The 18,733-nt window shown below is 44.2% G+C and overlaps 1 protein-coding gene across 1 annotated transcript in view; it reads left to right on the top strand.

Annotated features, from left to right (window-relative positions):
• The window catches only part of tusc3 (tumor suppressor candidate 3), a 64,721-nt gene extending 60,390 nt beyond the window's left edge, over positions 1–4,331 (top strand). Inside the window, exons 8-9 of the mRNA XM_038982020.1 lie at positions 75–165; positions 4,241–4,331. Coding sequence (XP_038837948.1) covers positions 75–165; positions 4,241–4,256 — 107 coding nt within the window. The 3' untranslated portion in view covers positions 4,257–4,331. The remainder of the gene's footprint in view (positions 1–74; positions 166–4,240) is intronic.
• The last annotated feature ends 14,402 nt before the right edge of the window (positions 4,332–18,733 follow it).

Genomic DNA, 18,733 nt, shown 5'->3' on the forward strand with positions numbered 1-18,733 from the left:
TGTTGTGTGTTTCAGTTATCTGCCTGGTGGGACTGTGTGTGTGTGTGTGTGTAATGTTGTGTTGTGTGTTTCAGTTATCTGCCTGGTGGGACTGGGCCTGGTGGTGTTCTTCTTCAGCTTCCTGCTGTCCATCTTCAGGTCCAAGTACCACGGCTACCCCTACAGGTAACACACATACCTGGACTTCACCATGTTACCAATGGCATTCACACAATTAGGGCCAGGAGTTTTCCTGGACACGTGACTTAACCTCTCGGGGATATGTGGGACGCTAGCGTAGCGCATGGCCAACATCCAGTGAAAATGCAGAGTGCCAAATTCAAATAAATTACTATAAAAATTTAACTTTCATGAAATCACACATGCAATACACCAAATTAAAGATACACTTGTTGTGAATCCAGCCAACGTGTCAGATTTCAAAAAGGCTTTACGACGAAAGCACACCAAACGATTATGTTAGGTCAGTACATAGTCACAGAAAAGCACAGCCATTTTTCCAGCCAAAGAGAGGAGTCACAAAAAGCAGAAATATAAATGAAATGAATCACTAACCTTTGATGATCTTCATCAGATGACACTCATAGGACGTCATGTTACACAATACATGTATGTTTTGTTAGATAAAGTTCATATTTATATCCAAAAATATCAGTTTACATTGGCGCGTTACGTTCAGTAATGTTTTGCTTCCAAAACATCCGGGGATTTTGCAGAGAGACACATCAATTTACAGAAATACTCATCATAAATGTTGATGAAAATACAAGTGTTATGCATGGAACTTTAGATAAACTTCTCCTTAATGCAACCGCTGTCAGATTTCAAAAAAGCTTTACCGAAAAAGCACACCCTGCAATAATCTGAGTACAGCGCTCAGAGACCAAACAAGCCAAACAGATATCCGCCATGTTGTGGAGTCAACAAAGTCAGAAATAGCATTATAAATATTCACTTTGATGATCTTCATCAGAATGCACTCCCAGGAATCCCAGTTCCACAATAAATGTTTGATTTGTTCCATAAAGTTCATCATTTATGTCCAAATACCTCCTTTTTGTTTGCGCGTTTAGTACACAATCCAAACTGACGACGCGGTGGCAGGTCCAGGCGAATGTTCAGACGAAAAGTCATATTACAGTTCGTAGAAACATGTCAAACTAAGTATAGAATCAATCTTTAGGATGTTTTTAACATAAATCTTCAGTAATGTTCCAACCGGAGAATTCCTTTGTCTGTAGAAATGCAATGGAACGCAAGCTACCTCTCACGTGAATGTGCATGACCAGCTCGTGGCACTCTGCCAGACCACTGACTCATTCCCCTCTCATTCCCCCCTCCTTCACAGTAGAAGCATCAAACAAGGTTCTAAAGACTGTTGACATCTAGTGGAAGCCTTAGGAAGTGCAATATGACCCCATTTCCACTGTATCTTGGATAGGCAAAGAGTTGAAAACCTACAAACCTCAGATTTCCCACTTCCTGGTTGGATTTTTTTCTCAGGTTTTTGCCTGCCATATGAGTTATGTTATACTCACAGACATCATTCAAACAGTTTTAGAAACTTCAGGGTATTTTCTATCCAAATCTACTAATTATATGCATATTCTAGATTTTAGGACTGAGTAGCAGGCAGTTTACTCTGGGCACCCTTTTATCCAAGCTACTCAATACTGCCCCCCTGTCCCAAAGAAGTTAACCAGGAAAACGTCTGTGCCCAGAGTTTTTCAGTTGAGGTGGTCTGGATAAACTCCTGGCCCTACATAGTGAATGAATAGAGTACTTCACTCCAGGTCTCCAGGGCTTCTACATTGAATCAGGGGTGTCTAAGTTCACACCATCCACCCTCTAACATGGAACACACACAGACACTTTTCATCCAGAACATCGTGTTGCATTTTTTTCTAACCGAGCGAACTCAAACTGCCCTTGGAAGTCAACTTTACCCACTTTTGAACTTCGTCAGATGAGTCGTCAGATGCTTTATCCCAAAAAAGAAGCTCAGTGATGGATCAGCCTCAGGTCGAATCAACGGCTTCGCCCCAAATAGCACCCTTTTTTTCTTTTATGAACATTACTTTTGTCCAGGACCCATAGAGATGTGGTAGGGTACCATTTAGGACACGTCCAGATTCTCCAGCTATCAGAATATAGATGCCTTCAAGTAACACCCTTAATCATCAAAACAACAGTTAGCAGCACACAGTCCGAGAGATCTTCTGCACAACATTTAATACAGTCAGATCACAATGAAATCTACTGAACGACACTTAATACAGTCAGATCACAATGAAATCTTCTGAACAGCATTTAATACAGTCAGATCACAATGAAATCTACTGAACGACACTTAATACAGTCAGATCACAATGAAATCTTCTGAACAGCATTTAATACAGTCAGATCACAATGAAATCTACTGAACGACACTTAATACAGTCAGATCACAATGAAATCTACTGAACAGCATTTAATACAGTCAGATCACAATGAAATCTACTGAACGACACTTAATACAGTCAGATCACAATGAAATCTTCTGAACAGCATTTAATACAGTCAGATCACAATGAAATCTACTGAACGACACTTAATACAGTCAGATCACAATGAAATCTTCTGAACAGCATTTAATACAGTCAGATCACAATGAAATCTACTGAACGACACTTAATACAGTCAGATCACAATGAAATCTACTGAACGACACTTAATACAGTCAGATCACAATGAAATCTACTGAACGACACTTAATACAGTCAGATCACAATGAAATCTACTGAACGACACTTAATACAGTCAGATCACAATGAAATCTTCTGAACAGCATTTAATACAGTCAGATCACAATGAAATCTACTGAACGACACTTAATACAGTCAGATCACAATGAAATCTACTGAACGACACTTAATACAGTCAGATCACAATGAAATCTACTGAACGACACTTAATACAGTCAGATCACAATGAAATCTTCTGAACAGCATTTAATACAGTCAGATCACAATGAAATCTACTGAACGACACTTAATACAGTCAGATCACAATGAAATCTTCTGAACAGCATTTAATACAGTCAGATCACAATGAAATCTACTGAACGACACTTAATACAGTCAGATCACAATGAAATCTACTGAACGACACTTAATACAGTCAGATCACAATGAAATCTACTGAACGACACTTAATACAGTCAGATCACAATGAAATCTACTGAACGACACTTAATACAGTCAGATCACAATGAAATCTTCTGAACAGCATTTAATACAGTCAGATCACAATGAAATCTACTGAACGACACTTAATACAGTCAGATCACAATGAAATCTACTGAACGACACTTAATACAGTCAGATCACAATGAAATCTACTGAACGACACTTAATACAGTCAGATCACAATGAAATCTACTGAACGACACTTAATACAGTCAGATCACAATGAAATCTACTGAACGACACTTAATACAGTCAGATCACAATGAAATCTACTGAACGACACTTAATACAGTCAGATCACAATGAAATCTACTGAACGACACTTAATACAGTCAGATCACAATGAAATCTACTGAACGACACTTAATACAGTCAGATCACAATGAAATCTACTGAACGACACTTAATACAGTCAGATCACAATGAAATCTACTGAACGACACTTAATACAGTCAGATCACAATGAAATCTAGTGAACGACACTTAATACAGTCAGATCACAATGAAATCTAGTGAACGACACTTAATACAGTCAGATCACAATGAAATCTAGTGAACGACACTTAATACAGTCAGATCACAATGAAATCTACTGAACGACACGTAATACAGTCAGATCACAATGAAATCTACTGAACGACACTTAATACAGTCAGATCCCAATGAAATCTACTGAACGACACTTAATACAGTCAGATCACAATGAAATCTACTGAACGACACTTAATACAGTCAGATCACAATGAAATCTAGTGAACGACACTTAATACAGTCAGATCACAATGAAATCTAGTGAACGGCACTTAATACAGTCAGATCACAATGAAATCTAGTGAACGACACTTAATACAGTCAGATCACAATGAAATCTACTGAACGACACTTAATACAGTCAGATCACAATGAAATCTACTGAACGACACTTAATACAGTCAGAACGCAGTTGACTTTGTCACACATTAACTGGCGAGCGCTCTAATCACACGCTCTGTCTCTCTCTCTCTCTTTTTCAGCTTCCTTATAAAGTGAGTCTGAGGCGCCGTCTTCAGAGTGAAGAGGCTACTTGCTGCTAGCTGAGAGGCTGCAGACACCGGGACAGGGTGCATGGGGCGGGGGGGACATTTCAACTGCTGTACTCAATCTACTTAATAAATGATTATGTGACAAACTAAGAAAAGAGACACTCCTACCTATGTGATTAGTACAGTTATATCACACACACCTGCTCTGAAGGAGTTTAGCTCTTGAGGTCTGAATGTGTTTTATTTGATAGTGTCTGACCAAATGACAGAGAGAGAGAGAGGACAGGAGAGGAAAGAGAGAGAGACATGCTGAGGAGAAGAGGAAAGAGAGAGAGACATGCTGAGGAGAAGAGGAAAGAGAGAGAGAGACATGCTGAGGAGAAGAGGAAAGAGAGAGAGAGACATGCTGAGGAGAAGAGGAAAGAGAGAGAGAGAGAGACAAGCTGAGGAGACGAGGAAAGAGAGAGAGACAAGCTGAGGAAAGAGAGAGAGAGACAAGCTGAGGAAAGAGAGAGAGAGACATGCTGAGGAAAGAGAGAGAGAGACGCTGAGGAGAAGAGGAAAGAGAGAGAGAGACATGCTGAGGAGAAGAGGAAAGAGAGACATGCTGAGGAGAAGAGGAGAGAGAGAGACATGCTGAGGAGAAGAGGAGAGAGACATGCTGAGGAAAAGAGGAGAGAGAGACATGCTGAGGAAAGAGAGAGAGACATGCTGAGGAGGAAAGAGAGAGAGAGACATGCTGAGGAGAAGAGGAAAGAGAGAGAGAGACATGCTGAGGAGAAGAGGAAAGAGAGAGAGAGACATGCTGAGGAGAAGAGGAAAGAGAGAGAGAGACATGCTGAGGAGAAGAGGAAAGAGAGAGAGAGACATGCTGAGGAGAAGAGGAAAGAGAGAGAGAGACATGCTGAGGAGAAGAGGAAAGAGAGAGAGAGACATGCTGAGGAGAAGAGGAAAGAGAGAGAGACATGCTGAGGAGAAGAGGAAAGAGAGAGAGACATGCTGAGGAGAAGAGGAGAGAGAAACATGCTGAGGAGAAGAGGAAAGAGAGAGAGAGACATGCTGAGGAGAAGAGGAGAGAGAGAGACATGCTGAGGAGAAGAGGAGAGAGAGAGACATGCTGAGGAAAAGAGGAGTGAGAGACATGCTGAGGAGAAGAGGAGAGAGAGAGACATACTGAGGAGGAAAGAGAGAGAGAGACATGCTGAGGAAAAGAGGAGAGAGAGAGACATGCTGAGGAGAAGAGGAGAGAGAGAGACATGCTGAGGAAAAGAGGAGAGAGAGACATGCTGAGGAAAGAGAGAGAGACATGCTGAGGAGAAGAGGAAAGAGAGAGAGAGACATGCTGAGGAGAAGAGGAAAGAGAGAGACATGCTGAGGAGAAGAGGAGAGAGAGAGACATGCTGAGGAGAAGAGGAGAGAGACATGCTGAGGAAAAGAGGAGAGAGAGACATGCTGAGGAAAGAGAGAGAGAGACATGCTGAGGAGAAGAGGAAAGAGAGAGAGAGACATGCTGAGGAGAAGAGGAAAGAGAGAGAGAGACATGCTGGGGAGAAGAGGAAGGAGAGAGAGAGATGCTGGGGAGAAGAGGAAAGAGAAAGAGACATGCTGAGGAAAGAGAGAGAGAGACATGCTGAGGAGAAGAGGAAAGAGAGAGAGAGACATGCTGAGGAGAAGAGGAAAGAGAGAGAGAGACATGCTGGGGAGAAGAGGAAGGAGAGAGAGAGAGACATGCTGGGGAGAAGAGGAAAGAGAAAGAGACATGCTGAGGAAAGAGAGAGAGAGACATGCTGAGGAAAGAGAGAGAGACATGCTGAGGAGAAGAGGAAAGAGAGAGAGAGACATGCTGAGGAAAGAGAGAGAGAGACATGCTGAGGAGAAGAGGAAAGAGAGAGAGAGAGAGACATGCTGAGGAAAGAGAGAGAGAGACATGCTGAGGAGAAGAGGAAAGAGAGACATGCTGAGGAGAAGAGGAAAGAGAGAGAGAGACATGCTGAGGAGAAGAGGAAAGAGAGACATGCTGAGGAGAAGAGGAAAGAGAGAGAGAGACATGCTGAGGAGAAGAGGAAGGAGAGAGAGAGAGAGAGAGACATGCTGAGGAGAAGAGGAGAGAGAGAGAGAGAGAGAGACATGCTGAGGAAAGAGAGAGAGACATGCTGAGGAGGAAAGAGAGAGAGAGACATGCTGAGGAGAAGAGGAAAGAGAGAGAGACATGCTGAGGAGAAGAGGAAAGAAAGAGAGAGAGAGAGACATGCTGAGGAGAAGAGGAAAGAGGAGAGAGAGACATGCTGAGGAGAAGAGGAAAGAGAGAGAGAGACATGCTGAGGAGAAGAGGAAAGAGGAGAGAGAGACATGCTGAGGAGAAGAGGAAATAGAGAGAGAGACATGCTGAGGAGAAGAGGAAATAGAGAGAGAGACATGCTGAGGAGAAGAGGAAAGAGAGAGAGAGAGAGACATGCTGAGGAGAAGAGGAAAGAGAGAGACATGCTGAGGAGAGGAAAGAGAGAGAGAGACATGCTGAGGAGAAGAGGAAAGAGAGAGAGAGACATGCTGAGGAAAGGGAGAGAGAGACATGCTGGGGAGAAGAGGAAAGAGAGAGAGAGACATGCTGAGGAGAAGAGGAAAGAGAGAGAGAGACATGCTGAGGAGAAGAGGAAAGAGAGAAGGTTAGTTAGGTGTGTGTGTGTGTGTGTGTGTGTGTGTGTGTGTGTGTGTGTGTGTGTGTGTGTGTGTGTGTGTGTGTGTGTGTGTGTGTGTGTGTGTGTGTGTGTGTGTGTGTGTGTGTGTGAGAATCAGCTGCAGCCGATGATCAATGAATGAACGTAAGTAAACGTCATGATGGGGGAGTGATGTAGAAGGTGTGTGTTTCTCATTGACTGTTCTAGACAGTAGAGCTGCAGCACTGGGGGCTGCTGAGGGGAGGTCGGCTCATAATAATGTGAAAACCACGTGTTAGATGCCATTCCATTGACTCCGTTCCAGCCATTACTATGAGCCGTCCTCCCTCAGCAGCCTCCACTGACACAGCATCACTAGTAGTTATAGAGGTGTTAGTGATACAGTCCATATTACCACAGTACCACATCAAATCACATGTTATTTGTCTCATGCTTCTTAAGCAACAGGTGTGGACTAACAGTGAAATGCTGACTTACCCAACAATACAGAGAGAAAAACAACAAATAATAACAAGAGCAATAATTACACGAGTAATGATAGCTTGGCTATATTCACGGCAAAGGAGGCTGCTGATGGGAGGACGGATCATAGTAATGGCCGTAACAGAACAAATGGAATGGCATCAAACACATGGAAACCATGTATTAAATACCATTCCCCTCCAGCCATTACCATGAGCCTGTCCTCCCCAATGAAGGTCCAACCTACTGTGATACAGGGTACCAGTACCGAGTCAATGTGCAGGGGTACGCGGTAATTGAGGTAGATCGGTACATACAGTGCATTCGGAAAGTATTCAGACCCATTGACTTTTTCCACATTTTGTTACGTTACAGCCTTTTTCTAAAATTGATTAAATCATTATTCCCCTTATCAATCTACACACAATACCCCATAATGAAAAAGCAAAAACACATTTTTTGACATTTTTACACCCAAAATGTTATGAAATATCACATTTCCGTAAGTATTCAGACCCTTTAGTTAGTACTTTGTTGAAACACCTTTGGCAGTGATTACAGACTTGAGTCTTCTTGGGTATGATGCTACAAGCTTGGCACATCTGTATTTGGGGAGCTTCTCCCATTCTTCTCTGCAGATCCTCTCAAGCTCTGTCAGGTTGGATGGGGAGCGTCACTGCACAGCTATTTTCAAGTCTCTCCAGAGATGTTTGATCGTGTTCGGGCTCTGGCTGGGCCACTCAAGGACATTCATAGACTTGTCCCAAAGCCACTCCTGCGTTGTCTTGTCTGTGTGCTTAGGGTTGTTGTCCTGTTGGAAGGTGAACCTTCGCCCCAGGCTAAGGTCCTGAGTGCTCTGGAGCAGGTTTTCATCAAGGATCTATCTGTACTTTGCTCCTTTCATCTTTCCCTCGATCATGACTAGTCTCCCAGTCCCTGCCGCTGAAAAACATCTCCACAGCATGAAGCTGCCACCACCATGCTTCACCGTAGGGATGGTGCCAGGTTTCCTCCAGACGTGACGCTTGGCATTCAGCCCAAAGAGTGCAATCTTGGTTTCATCAGACCAGAGAATCTTGTTTCTCATGGTCTGAGAGTCCTTTAGATGCCTTTTGGCAAACTCCAAGTGGGCTGTCATATGCCTTTTACTGAGGAGTGGCTTTCGTCTGGCCACTAGTGGCCACTCTGGCCACTACCATAAAGGCCTAATTGGTGGAGTGCTGCAGAGATGGTTGTCCTTCTGGAAGGTTCTCCCATCTCCACAGGAGAACTCTGGAGCTTTGTCAGAGTGACCATCGGGTTCTTGGTCACCTCCCTGACCAAGGCCCTTGTCCCCTGATCAAATCAAATCAAATGTATTTCTATAGCCCTTCTTACATCAGCTGATATCTCAAAGTGCTGTACAGAAACCCAGCCTCAAACCCCAAACAGCAAGCAATGCAGGTGTAGAAGCACGGTTGCTAGGAAGAAAACCTAGAAAGAAACCTAGAGAGGAACCAGGTTATGAGAGGTGGCCAATCCTCTTCTGGCTGTGCCGGGTGAAGATTATAACAGAACATGGCCAAGATGTTCAAATGTTCATAAATGACCAGCATGGTCAAATAATAATAATCACAGTAGTTGTCGAGGGTGCAGCAAGTCAGCACCTCAGGAGTAAATGTCAGTTGGCTTTTCATAGCCGATCATTAAGAGTATCTCTACCACTCCTGCTGTCTCTAGAGAGTTGAAAACATTAAGTCTGGGACATGTAGCACGTCCGGTGAACAGGTCAGGGTTCCATAGCCGCAGGCAGAACAGTTGAAACTGGAGCAGCAGCACGGCCAGATGGACTGGGGACAGCAAAGAGTCATCAGGCCAGGTAGTCCTGAGGCATGGTGCTAGGGCTCAGGTCCTCCGAGAGAGAGAAAGATAGAGAGAAAGAGAGAATTAGAGAGAGCATACTTAAATTCACACAGGACACCGGATAAGACAGGAGAAGTACTCCAGGTATAACAAACTGACCCTAGCCCCCCGACACATAAACTACTGCAGCATAAATACTGGAGGCTGAGACAGGAGGGGTCAGGAGACACTGTGGCCCCATCCGATGATACCCCCGGACAGAGCCAAACAGGAAGGATATAACCCCACCCACTTTGCCAAAGCACAGCCCCCACACCACTAGAGGGATATCTTCAACCACCAACTTACCATCCTGAGACAAGGCCAAGTATAGCCCACAAAGATCTCCGCCACGACACAACCCACGGGGGGGCGCCAACCCAGACAGGAAGATCACGTCAGTGACTCAACCCACTCAAGTGACGCACCCCTCCTAGGGACGGCATGAAAGAGCACCAGTAAGCCAGTGACTCAGCCCCTGTAATAGGGTTAGAGGCAGAGAATCCCAGTGGAGAGAGGGGAACCGGCCAGGCAGAGACAGTAAGGGAGGTTCGTTGCTCCAGAGCCTTTCCGTTCACCTTCACACTCCTGGGCCAGACTACACTCAATCATATGACCCACTGAAGAGATGAGTCTTCAGTAAAGACTTAAAAGTTGAGACCGAGTCTGCGTCTCTCACATGGGTAGGCAGACCATTCCATAAAAATGGAGCTCTATAGGAGAAAGCCCTGCCTCCAGCTGTTTGCTTAGAAATTCTAGGGACAATTAGGAGGCCTGCGTCTTGTGACCGTAGCGTACGTGTAGGTATGTACGGCAGGACCAAATCGGGAAAGATAGGTAGGAGCAAGCCCATGTAATGCTTTGTAGGTTAGCAGTAAAACCTTAAAATCAGCCCTTGCCTTAACAGGAAGCCTACTTCTTGGTAGTCTAATCTAGAAGTAACAAAAGCATGGATTAATTTTTCTGCATCATTTTTGGACAGAAAGTTTCTGATTTTTGCAATGTTTACGTAGATGGAAAAAAGCTGTCCTTGAAACAGTCTTGATATGTTCGTCAAAAGAGAGATCAGGGTCCAGAGTAACGCCGAGGTCCTTCACAGTTTTATTTGAGACGACTTTACAACTATCAAGATTAATTATCAGATTCAACAGAAGATCTCTTTGTTTCTTGGGACCTAGAACAAGCATCTCTGTTTTGTCCGAGTTTAAATGTAGAACGTTTGCAGCCATTCACTTCCTTATGTCTGAAACACAGGCTTCTAGCAAGGGCAATTTTGGGACTTCACCATGTTTCATTGAAATGTACAGCTGTGTGTCATCTGCATAGCAGTGAAAGTTAACATTATGTTTTTGAAGGACATCCCCAAGAGGTAAAATATATAGTGAAAACAGTAGTGGTCCTAAAACGGAACCTTGAGGAACACCGAAATGTACAGTTGATTTGTCAGAGGACAAACCATTCACAGAGACAAACTGATATCTTTCCGACAGATAAGATCTAAACCAGGCCAGAACTTGTCCGTGTAGACCAATTTGGGTTTCCAATCTCTCCAAAAGAATGTGGTGATCGATGGTATCAAAGGCAGCACCAAGGTCTATGATTGCTCAGTTTGGCCGGGCGGCCAGCTCTAGGCAGAGTCTTGGTGCTTCCAAATCTCTTCCATTTTTAAGAATGATGGAGACAACTGTGTTCTTGGGGACCTTCAATGCCGCAGAAATGTTTTGGTACCCTTCCCCAGATCTGTGCCTCGACACAATCCTGTCTCGGAGCTCTTCGGACAACTCCTTCGACCTCATGGCTTGGTTTTTGCTCTTACATGGACTGTCAACTGTGGGATCTTATATAGACAGGTGTGTGCTTTTCCAAATCATGTCCAATCACTTTAATTTTCCACAGGTGGACTCCAATCAACTTGTAGAAACATCTTAAGGATGATCAATGGAAACAAGATGCACCGGAGCTCAATTTCGAGTCTCATAGCAAATGGTCTGAATACTTATGTAAATAAGGTATTTCTGTTTTAAATTTGTAATAAATTTGCAAACATTTGTAAAAGCCTGTTCTCGCTTTGTCATTATGGGGTATTGTGTGTAGATTGATGACGAAAAACTGTATTTAATCTATTTTTGAATAAGGCTGTAAAGTGGCAAAATGTGGAAAAAGTCAAGGGGTCTGAAAACTGTAGATATACCCCAACTCCTCTCCATGTGTAACAGTATAACTTTACGTCTGTCCCCTCGCCCCGACACGGGCGCGAACCAGGGACCCTCTGCACACATCAACAACGGTCGCCCACGAAGCATCGTTACCCATCGCTCCACAAAGGCCACGGCCCTTGCAGAGCAAGGTGCAACACTACTTCTAGGTTTCAGAGCAAGTGACGTAACTGATTGAAACGCTAGTAGCGCGTACCCGCTAACTAGCTAGCCATTTCACATCCGTTACACTCACCCCCCTTTCAACCTCCTCCTTTTCCGCAGCAACCAGTGATCCGGGTCACGGCACCAATGTAACAGTATAACTTTACGTCTGTCCCCTCGCCCCGACACGGGCGCGAACCAGGGACCCTCTGCACACATCAACAACGGTCGCCCACGAAGCATCGTTACCCATCGCTCCACAAAGGCCACGGCCCTTGCAGAGCAAGGGGCAACACTACTTCTAGGTTTCAGAGTAAGTGACGTAACTGATTGAAACGCTACTAGCGCGTACCCGCTAACTAGCTAGCCATTTCACATCCGTTACACATGCACTGTGTAGATATACCCCAACTTCTCTCCATGCACTGTGTAGATATACCCCAACTCCTCACCATGCACTGTGTGGTTATACCCCAACTCCTCTCCATGCACTGTGTAGATATACCCCAACTCCTCTCCATGCACTGTGTAGATATACCCCAACTCCTCTCCATGCACTGTGTAGATATACCCCAACTCCTCTCCATGCACTGTGTAGATATACCCCAACTCCTCTCCGTGCACTGTGTAGATATACCCCAACTCCTCTCCAAAGTTTTCAGCTCAGTTTTCTGTCAAGTCCAAACACTTTTCACCAGCTCCAACATAAGGGACTTCCAGTCTCCACAACTCATTATTATCATTTCACTGTTGTTGTTGATGTTTTCTCTTGTACCTGTTCTGGTTGGTGTTGCATCGGGACGGCAGGACGATGCCAAGTTAGCGGCGAAACAAACATCTAATCAAAGCGCCCACGTTACATGAGAAGGAATAACACCATCTGTCGTAGGACTGACGATCTGTCAGCGGACGTTATCAACATCCGCCTGATCGGTTGTTTCCCACTGAAATCTGTTTATTCATCTTTTGTTCATTTATCTGCCTCTTTCTCTCTCTCACCCCCCCCCCCCCCCCTCCCCAACACGGCCGTGTCCGAAATCTGTCTTACCTACTACTTATTAAAACTGCCTACTACTGTGTACTAATCGTACTACATACTATTTAGAATGTTCTGTTTAGTGAGAACGAATGCAGTAAGCGGCACGTATCAACAAATCAAATCAAGGCAATGGCACTTGTTCATTTTTGTGAAGTGCGTCCCCTATTCTGATTTTATCAGAAAAAACATGTAAGTGTGAAAAGACGATTACTCTTCCTAAATAGTGTGCAGTGAATTCTACTTGATGATAAGCCGAAAAGAGTATGACATCCTGGCATTTAAAGCATACTTCATTTTTAAAGTTTCACATACTATAAAACATTAACATTTTTGCATACCCCAAAGTCCTACTATTTAGTATGGTTATTCGGACACGGCCTCTCTCTCCTCCCTCGCCCCCCTCTCTCTGTCAGTACTGTAGAATGAGGGACCGTCAATGACGTAAACGAAGCAAGACGGTTCTGTCAGTTTCGCTGTCAATCACACAGACTAGGGTGTCAGATCTTCTCCACTTAATGCCTGAGGAAAAACAGATTTGAGTCAGAACCAAAGCAGCCCAGCTTGTGAGTGATAATCATAGCCCTGCCGTGCTAGTTATTCCTTCTTGGAAGATCATCACCGTAGCTTTTACAGCATATTGCAGTACTGCTAGATGTTCGGGCTGCTGGTACCTACTTTAAAAGGGCAATCTGGAATTCAAACCACAACAAAGCGGTTACCCCATCACTTTTTCTGGTAATCAGATGAGGGATAGGGCTGGAGAAATGTAAACCCTCTCAAATTCATTGATGCATTTCTATGTTTATTGATAAGTTATATTCTTTAAGAATCAGTTAATTCATTTAAAAGTGAAACGACGTTTGACCAATCCCAGATTTCCCCTTTAAAGTGTTGCATGTACTGTATCTAAGAATAGTTGTTTTCTTCAGGTTTGTGAGCTGAAATGTACTGTAAAAGAGGTCAGTGGTGTTATACATTGGTATACAGTTCAGGTCCTATGCGCCGAAATATGTAGCTGTGCGACCTGGAATGCCTAGAAAAATGAAGGATTCTATCTTTATTATCTCAAATATTTTTCATTGTGCTCCTAAATTTCTTTGTGTGCGCCTACATTTTCCAACTTAGGCGCGCACGTGCTCCTTGTAAAAAAGGTCAGCGCAGAGGTCTGGGTGAGTGATATACATTTCAGGTCAGTGGGATACCTTTAACCCTCTGAGACCAGACACTATAGAAACACATAGATGTGAAGATTCAACGGGGACTTTGTAAACATTCGGCAGCAAGGCATTTTTCAAGACAAGTTTTCTACTTTTTGAACTACTCACCCGCGTCTGGGATTTAGATTCATCCATCTCCACGACTACGTCTGCTGGGAAATCTATTGGTGACCAATGACAGAGAAGGTTTTGTAACCAAACTACATTACCAAAAGTATGTAGACACCTGCTCGTTGAGCATCTCGTTCCAAAGTCATGGGCATTCATTTGGAGTTGGTCGACCCTTTGCTGCTATAACAGCCTCCTCTCTTCTGGGAAGGCTTTCCACTAGATGTTGGAACATTGCTGTGGGGGACTTGCTTCCATTTAGCCACTAGAGTATTAGTGAGGTCAGGCACAGATGTTGGGTGATTAGGCCTGGCTTGCAGTCGGCGTTCCAATTCATCCCAAAGGTGTTCGATTGGGTTGAGGTCAGAGCTCTGTTATGGTCAGTTAAGTTCTTCCACATCGATCTCGACAAACTATTTCTGTATAGACCTCGCTTTGTACATGGGGGCATTGTTCTGCTGAAACAGGAAAGGGCCTTCCCCAAACTGTTGCCACAAAGTTGGAAGCACAGAATCATCTAAAATGTCATTGTATGCTGTAGCATTAAGATGTCCCTTCACTGAAACTAAGGTGCCTAGCCCGAACCATGAAAAACAGCCCCAGACCATTATTCCTCTTCCACCAAACTTTACAGTTGGCACTATTCATTTGGGCAGGTAGTGTTCTCTTGGCATCCGCCAAACCCAGATTCGTCCGTTGGACTGCCAGATTGTGAAATGCGATTCATCACTCCAAGAGAACGCGTTTCCACTGCTCCAGAGTCCAATGGCGGTGAGCTTTACACCTCTCCAGCCGACGCTTGACATTGCGTATGATAATCTTAGGCTTGTGTACAGTTGCTCGGCCATGGAAACCCATTTCATGGAGCTCCTGACAAGCAGTTCTTGTGCTGACGTTGCTTCCAGAGGCAGTTTGGAACTTTGTAGTGAGTGTTGCAACCGAGGACAGACGACAAGACCTTATTATGTGGTCACTCACATTTCCATGGAAACTCCTACCAGACACAAGTGCAGTGGCCATCTTATTTTGATCCTTATTTTATCCTCTAGGGGAGTCGCGGAAAAACAGCGAAAACAAGGCAATTATATAACTCACAAACACAATTTGCATTTCCTTCTCATGTCCTCTAAATATAACTTTCAAAAGTAACGTTTAATTGCACACTTTTTTGTATTTTTATTTCCGCTGCATTGCGGCGGAGGGTTTTTGAAGTCGCTCAGGCATTTTGTATATATTTTTCTTCTTCTAGGGCTGTAATTACACACATTGATCTGAGAAGTGGAGAGACACTTTCTAGCACTCCCATTTAAACACATGTACCTGGAGCCTCGGTTAAAAACATCAATCACCTCACCTAACTCTCAGCATTAGAAAGATGGTTGGAAAACATGAACTATGTTCAATTTGGTGCTTTTTTGACAGTTATTTTCATATTTTTTAATAAAGATATGTTCATTTTTTGGACTAGGCATTTTATCTGATATGATCAGACTTGGCTCCAAATACTATTTGAAAATCTTTCAAATACTTTTTTTGCCTGTCTGGTGGACGAGGTTGGACGTTTTGAGACTATTCGATTGGTTCATTAAACCAGGCCAGCTCAATCAAGCATACATACACTTTTTAATGATTTAGAAATATTATTTGACTGGATATGATGTTGACTAGCTGTGGCAATAACATACAGTAACTCTCTCTCAGGACAAAGTAAATAAAACAATCATGACTCATCACTTTTCAATTAGCGGTTTAATCGGCGCTAATTCAGTAATTAATTTAAGTGCTCAGGTGGAACCATACACTGCCTGAAGCGGATCCCCAGGGGAACCAGAAGGGCGCAACACCACTCAAACAGCTCTCCTCTGGAGTTCCAAACAGGAACCAAAATAAGATGCAGAACACGAGTTTTGATCATTCCGTGAAACACCAGCCTATTTTCCCCCTATAAACACATCATCAAATGGCCCTTTAATTAATGAAGGGAAAAACATCCTCTCTAAGTCTAAGTTACCATCCACTGGTACTGTGCAACTTTAAAGAGCCACTGTTTTAGTCAAGATGCTATCGTTGAACAAATCCTTAAGTCAGAATAATTGAATTCAAGGAAAGGCCCCTCCAGTGCCGCCACCTACCTAATCAAGGAAGATGACGTTAAACTTATTTCTTTATGAATATTTTTATCCTCTGGAAAACGTCATCCAGCCCTCATCTTAGTCTTCGAGCCCATATCCTTGGAGAGGCTTCTTTAACCACCAGAAGCGTCGGAGACGGCAACAACCGCGTTGCCGCAGGGACCACAGCTCTTGTGCTTAGTCGGGTGTGTTCGCCAAAAATAGCCCAGTGGAGACGTTACAGGGGCGTTGCCGGGGCGACGGGCTATTTTATACCTGACTCTAACAAAGAGCTCGGCTCCGGACAACCTTAGAAGAAAGCCAGTGCCAGAGGTTAGCGCGGTTACAGAGGAAATCAAGGCCTCGTTTGCATATCCCATCCCTCCCTTGTTGTGGTCTCCTCAGAGATGAGTCGAGTGAATCGCAACTTTTTCCGCCTTCCTTTGTGTCTAACTCACAGGAAAAAAATGACATTTATTTTTAGTTGTCTTTGAACATAACAGTAGCTGCAGGTGTGGCTGCACTGTAAGCGCCAGCCGTGCCGTAAATGTATACATCAATATATATATATATGCAGACCCCACCTCGTCGGCAAAGCAACAAACACCATCTCCCAGGGTGGGATGTCATTAAAATAAATTGCTGTGTACAACGGGCGGAGACGCGGAGCGGCGCGCTGGGCTGCGAAACAAGGGATGTTTAAGACGCGCACCCAGAGCCTCTGTGTCCCCCTGAGGAGAGTGATGCGGCTTTGAGGGAAAAACACACTTTGTACGCTGTAATTAACACCCCGCTGGGTTGTGTGTGTGTCTCTCTCTCACGACTCACTGCCATTCTCCCAACTACCATCTCCACCACCTCTGGGTCTGGGCCCAGTTGGTCATGTGACGCAGATTAAAAACCCAGGAAGCGGCGGTTGAGGTCAGCTGGGGCGCCACCATTTTGTGTGCCCAGTTGGGACGCAACAAAGTTCCCACCTACGCATTTCAACCATAACTGAAACAGTGATTTTACATTACTGAACTGTATTCTTATGACAGTCAGACTGTGGCATAGAGAAACACACACTGCCCCTGCCGCCATGGTTACTTCATAAAAACAAACCCTTATTATAATCATCCTATAATATATTCTACTCAAATCTTCTCTTCTCTGTTGTCGTGTTACAATAGCTGTCTCTGCAAGCCTTCAACGTGACCGAGCCCATCTATTGTGATTAGAGAGGATTTGTTTCCTAACCAACCTCTATAAAACGTATTAAACTCACCACACCGAGACTCATTAGACAGTGAATATCTTGTCTCCATCTATACACACCAGACAGAAAGCATATTGTTTTCATTCGTTTAAAATATCACCGGAGTGATGAGAATAGCAATGTCGGTAGGGACTGGAGGGAATCAGCCAACGAAGAGTAAAGAAAAATAGTTGGAAAGCAGCCACTGAAGGCGAGAAGAGAAGAAGAGATGTATTCATGTATTTTTTATAATAACATCCTCTACAGGTATTGTACTATCCTCCACCACGCCCCACCTCGGCCATCTTATCATTAGCCGGTTGATAGCAAATGGCTCTTTTGAGAGACAGTGAGTGAGAGGGAGGGAGAGAGAGGGAGTTAATTTTTGAGCATGGTGTTAACTGTCCTCTCCTGAGCAGCAGTGTGGTGGAGAGACATTTTCAGGGAAGAGATGTAGGAGTCATTCCCTCACACAACTGTCAAGAGTCAATTTACGGTTTAACACTTTCTGACTGAGAGACGGTGGAGGACCAGGGTTTTATATACTGGGAAATGGATAGTACTGAGGTTCCACTGTCCCTGACTGGACCAGGGTTTTATGTACTGGGGAATGGATAGTACTGAGGTTACACTGTCCCTGACTGGACCAGGGTTTTATGTACTGGGGAATGGATAGTACTGAGGTTACACTGTCCCTGACTGGACCAGGGTTTTATGTACTGGGGAATGGATAGTACTGAGGTTACACTGTCCCTGACTGGACCAGGGTTTTATGTACTGGGGAATGGATAGTATTGAGGTTCCACTGTCCCTGACTGGACAAGGGTTTTATGTACTGGGGAATGGATAGTACTGAGGTTACACTGTCCCTGACTGGACCAGGGTTTTATGTACTGGGGAATGGATAGTATTGAGGTTCCACTGTCCCTGACTGGACCAGGGTTTTATGTACTGGGGAATGGATAGTACTGAAGTTACACTGTCCCTGACTGTACCAGGGTTTTATGTACTGGGGAATGGATAGTACTGAGGTTACACTGTCCCTGACTGGACCAGGGTTTTATGTACTGGGGAATGGATAGTATTGAGGTTCCACTGTCCCTGACTGGACAAGGGTTTTATGTACTGGGGAATGGATAGTACTGAGGTTCCACTGTCCCTGACTGGACAAGGGTTTTATGTACTGGGGAATGGATAGTACTGAGGTTCCACTGTCCCTGACTGGACCAGGGTTTTATGTACTGGGGAATGGATAGTACTGAGGTTCCACTGTCCCTGACTGGACCAGGGTTTTATGTACTGGGGAATGGATAGTACTGAGGTTCCACTGTCCCTGACTGGACCAGGGTTTTATGTACTGGGGAATGAATATCACTGAGGTTACACTCTGTCCC

Source organism: Salvelinus namaycush, chromosome 42 (assembly GCF_016432855.1).
Source record: "Salvelinus namaycush isolate Seneca chromosome 42, SaNama_1.0, whole genome shotgun sequence".
Lineage (NCBI taxonomy): Eukaryota > Metazoa > Chordata > Actinopteri > Salmoniformes > Salmonidae > Salvelinus > Salvelinus namaycush.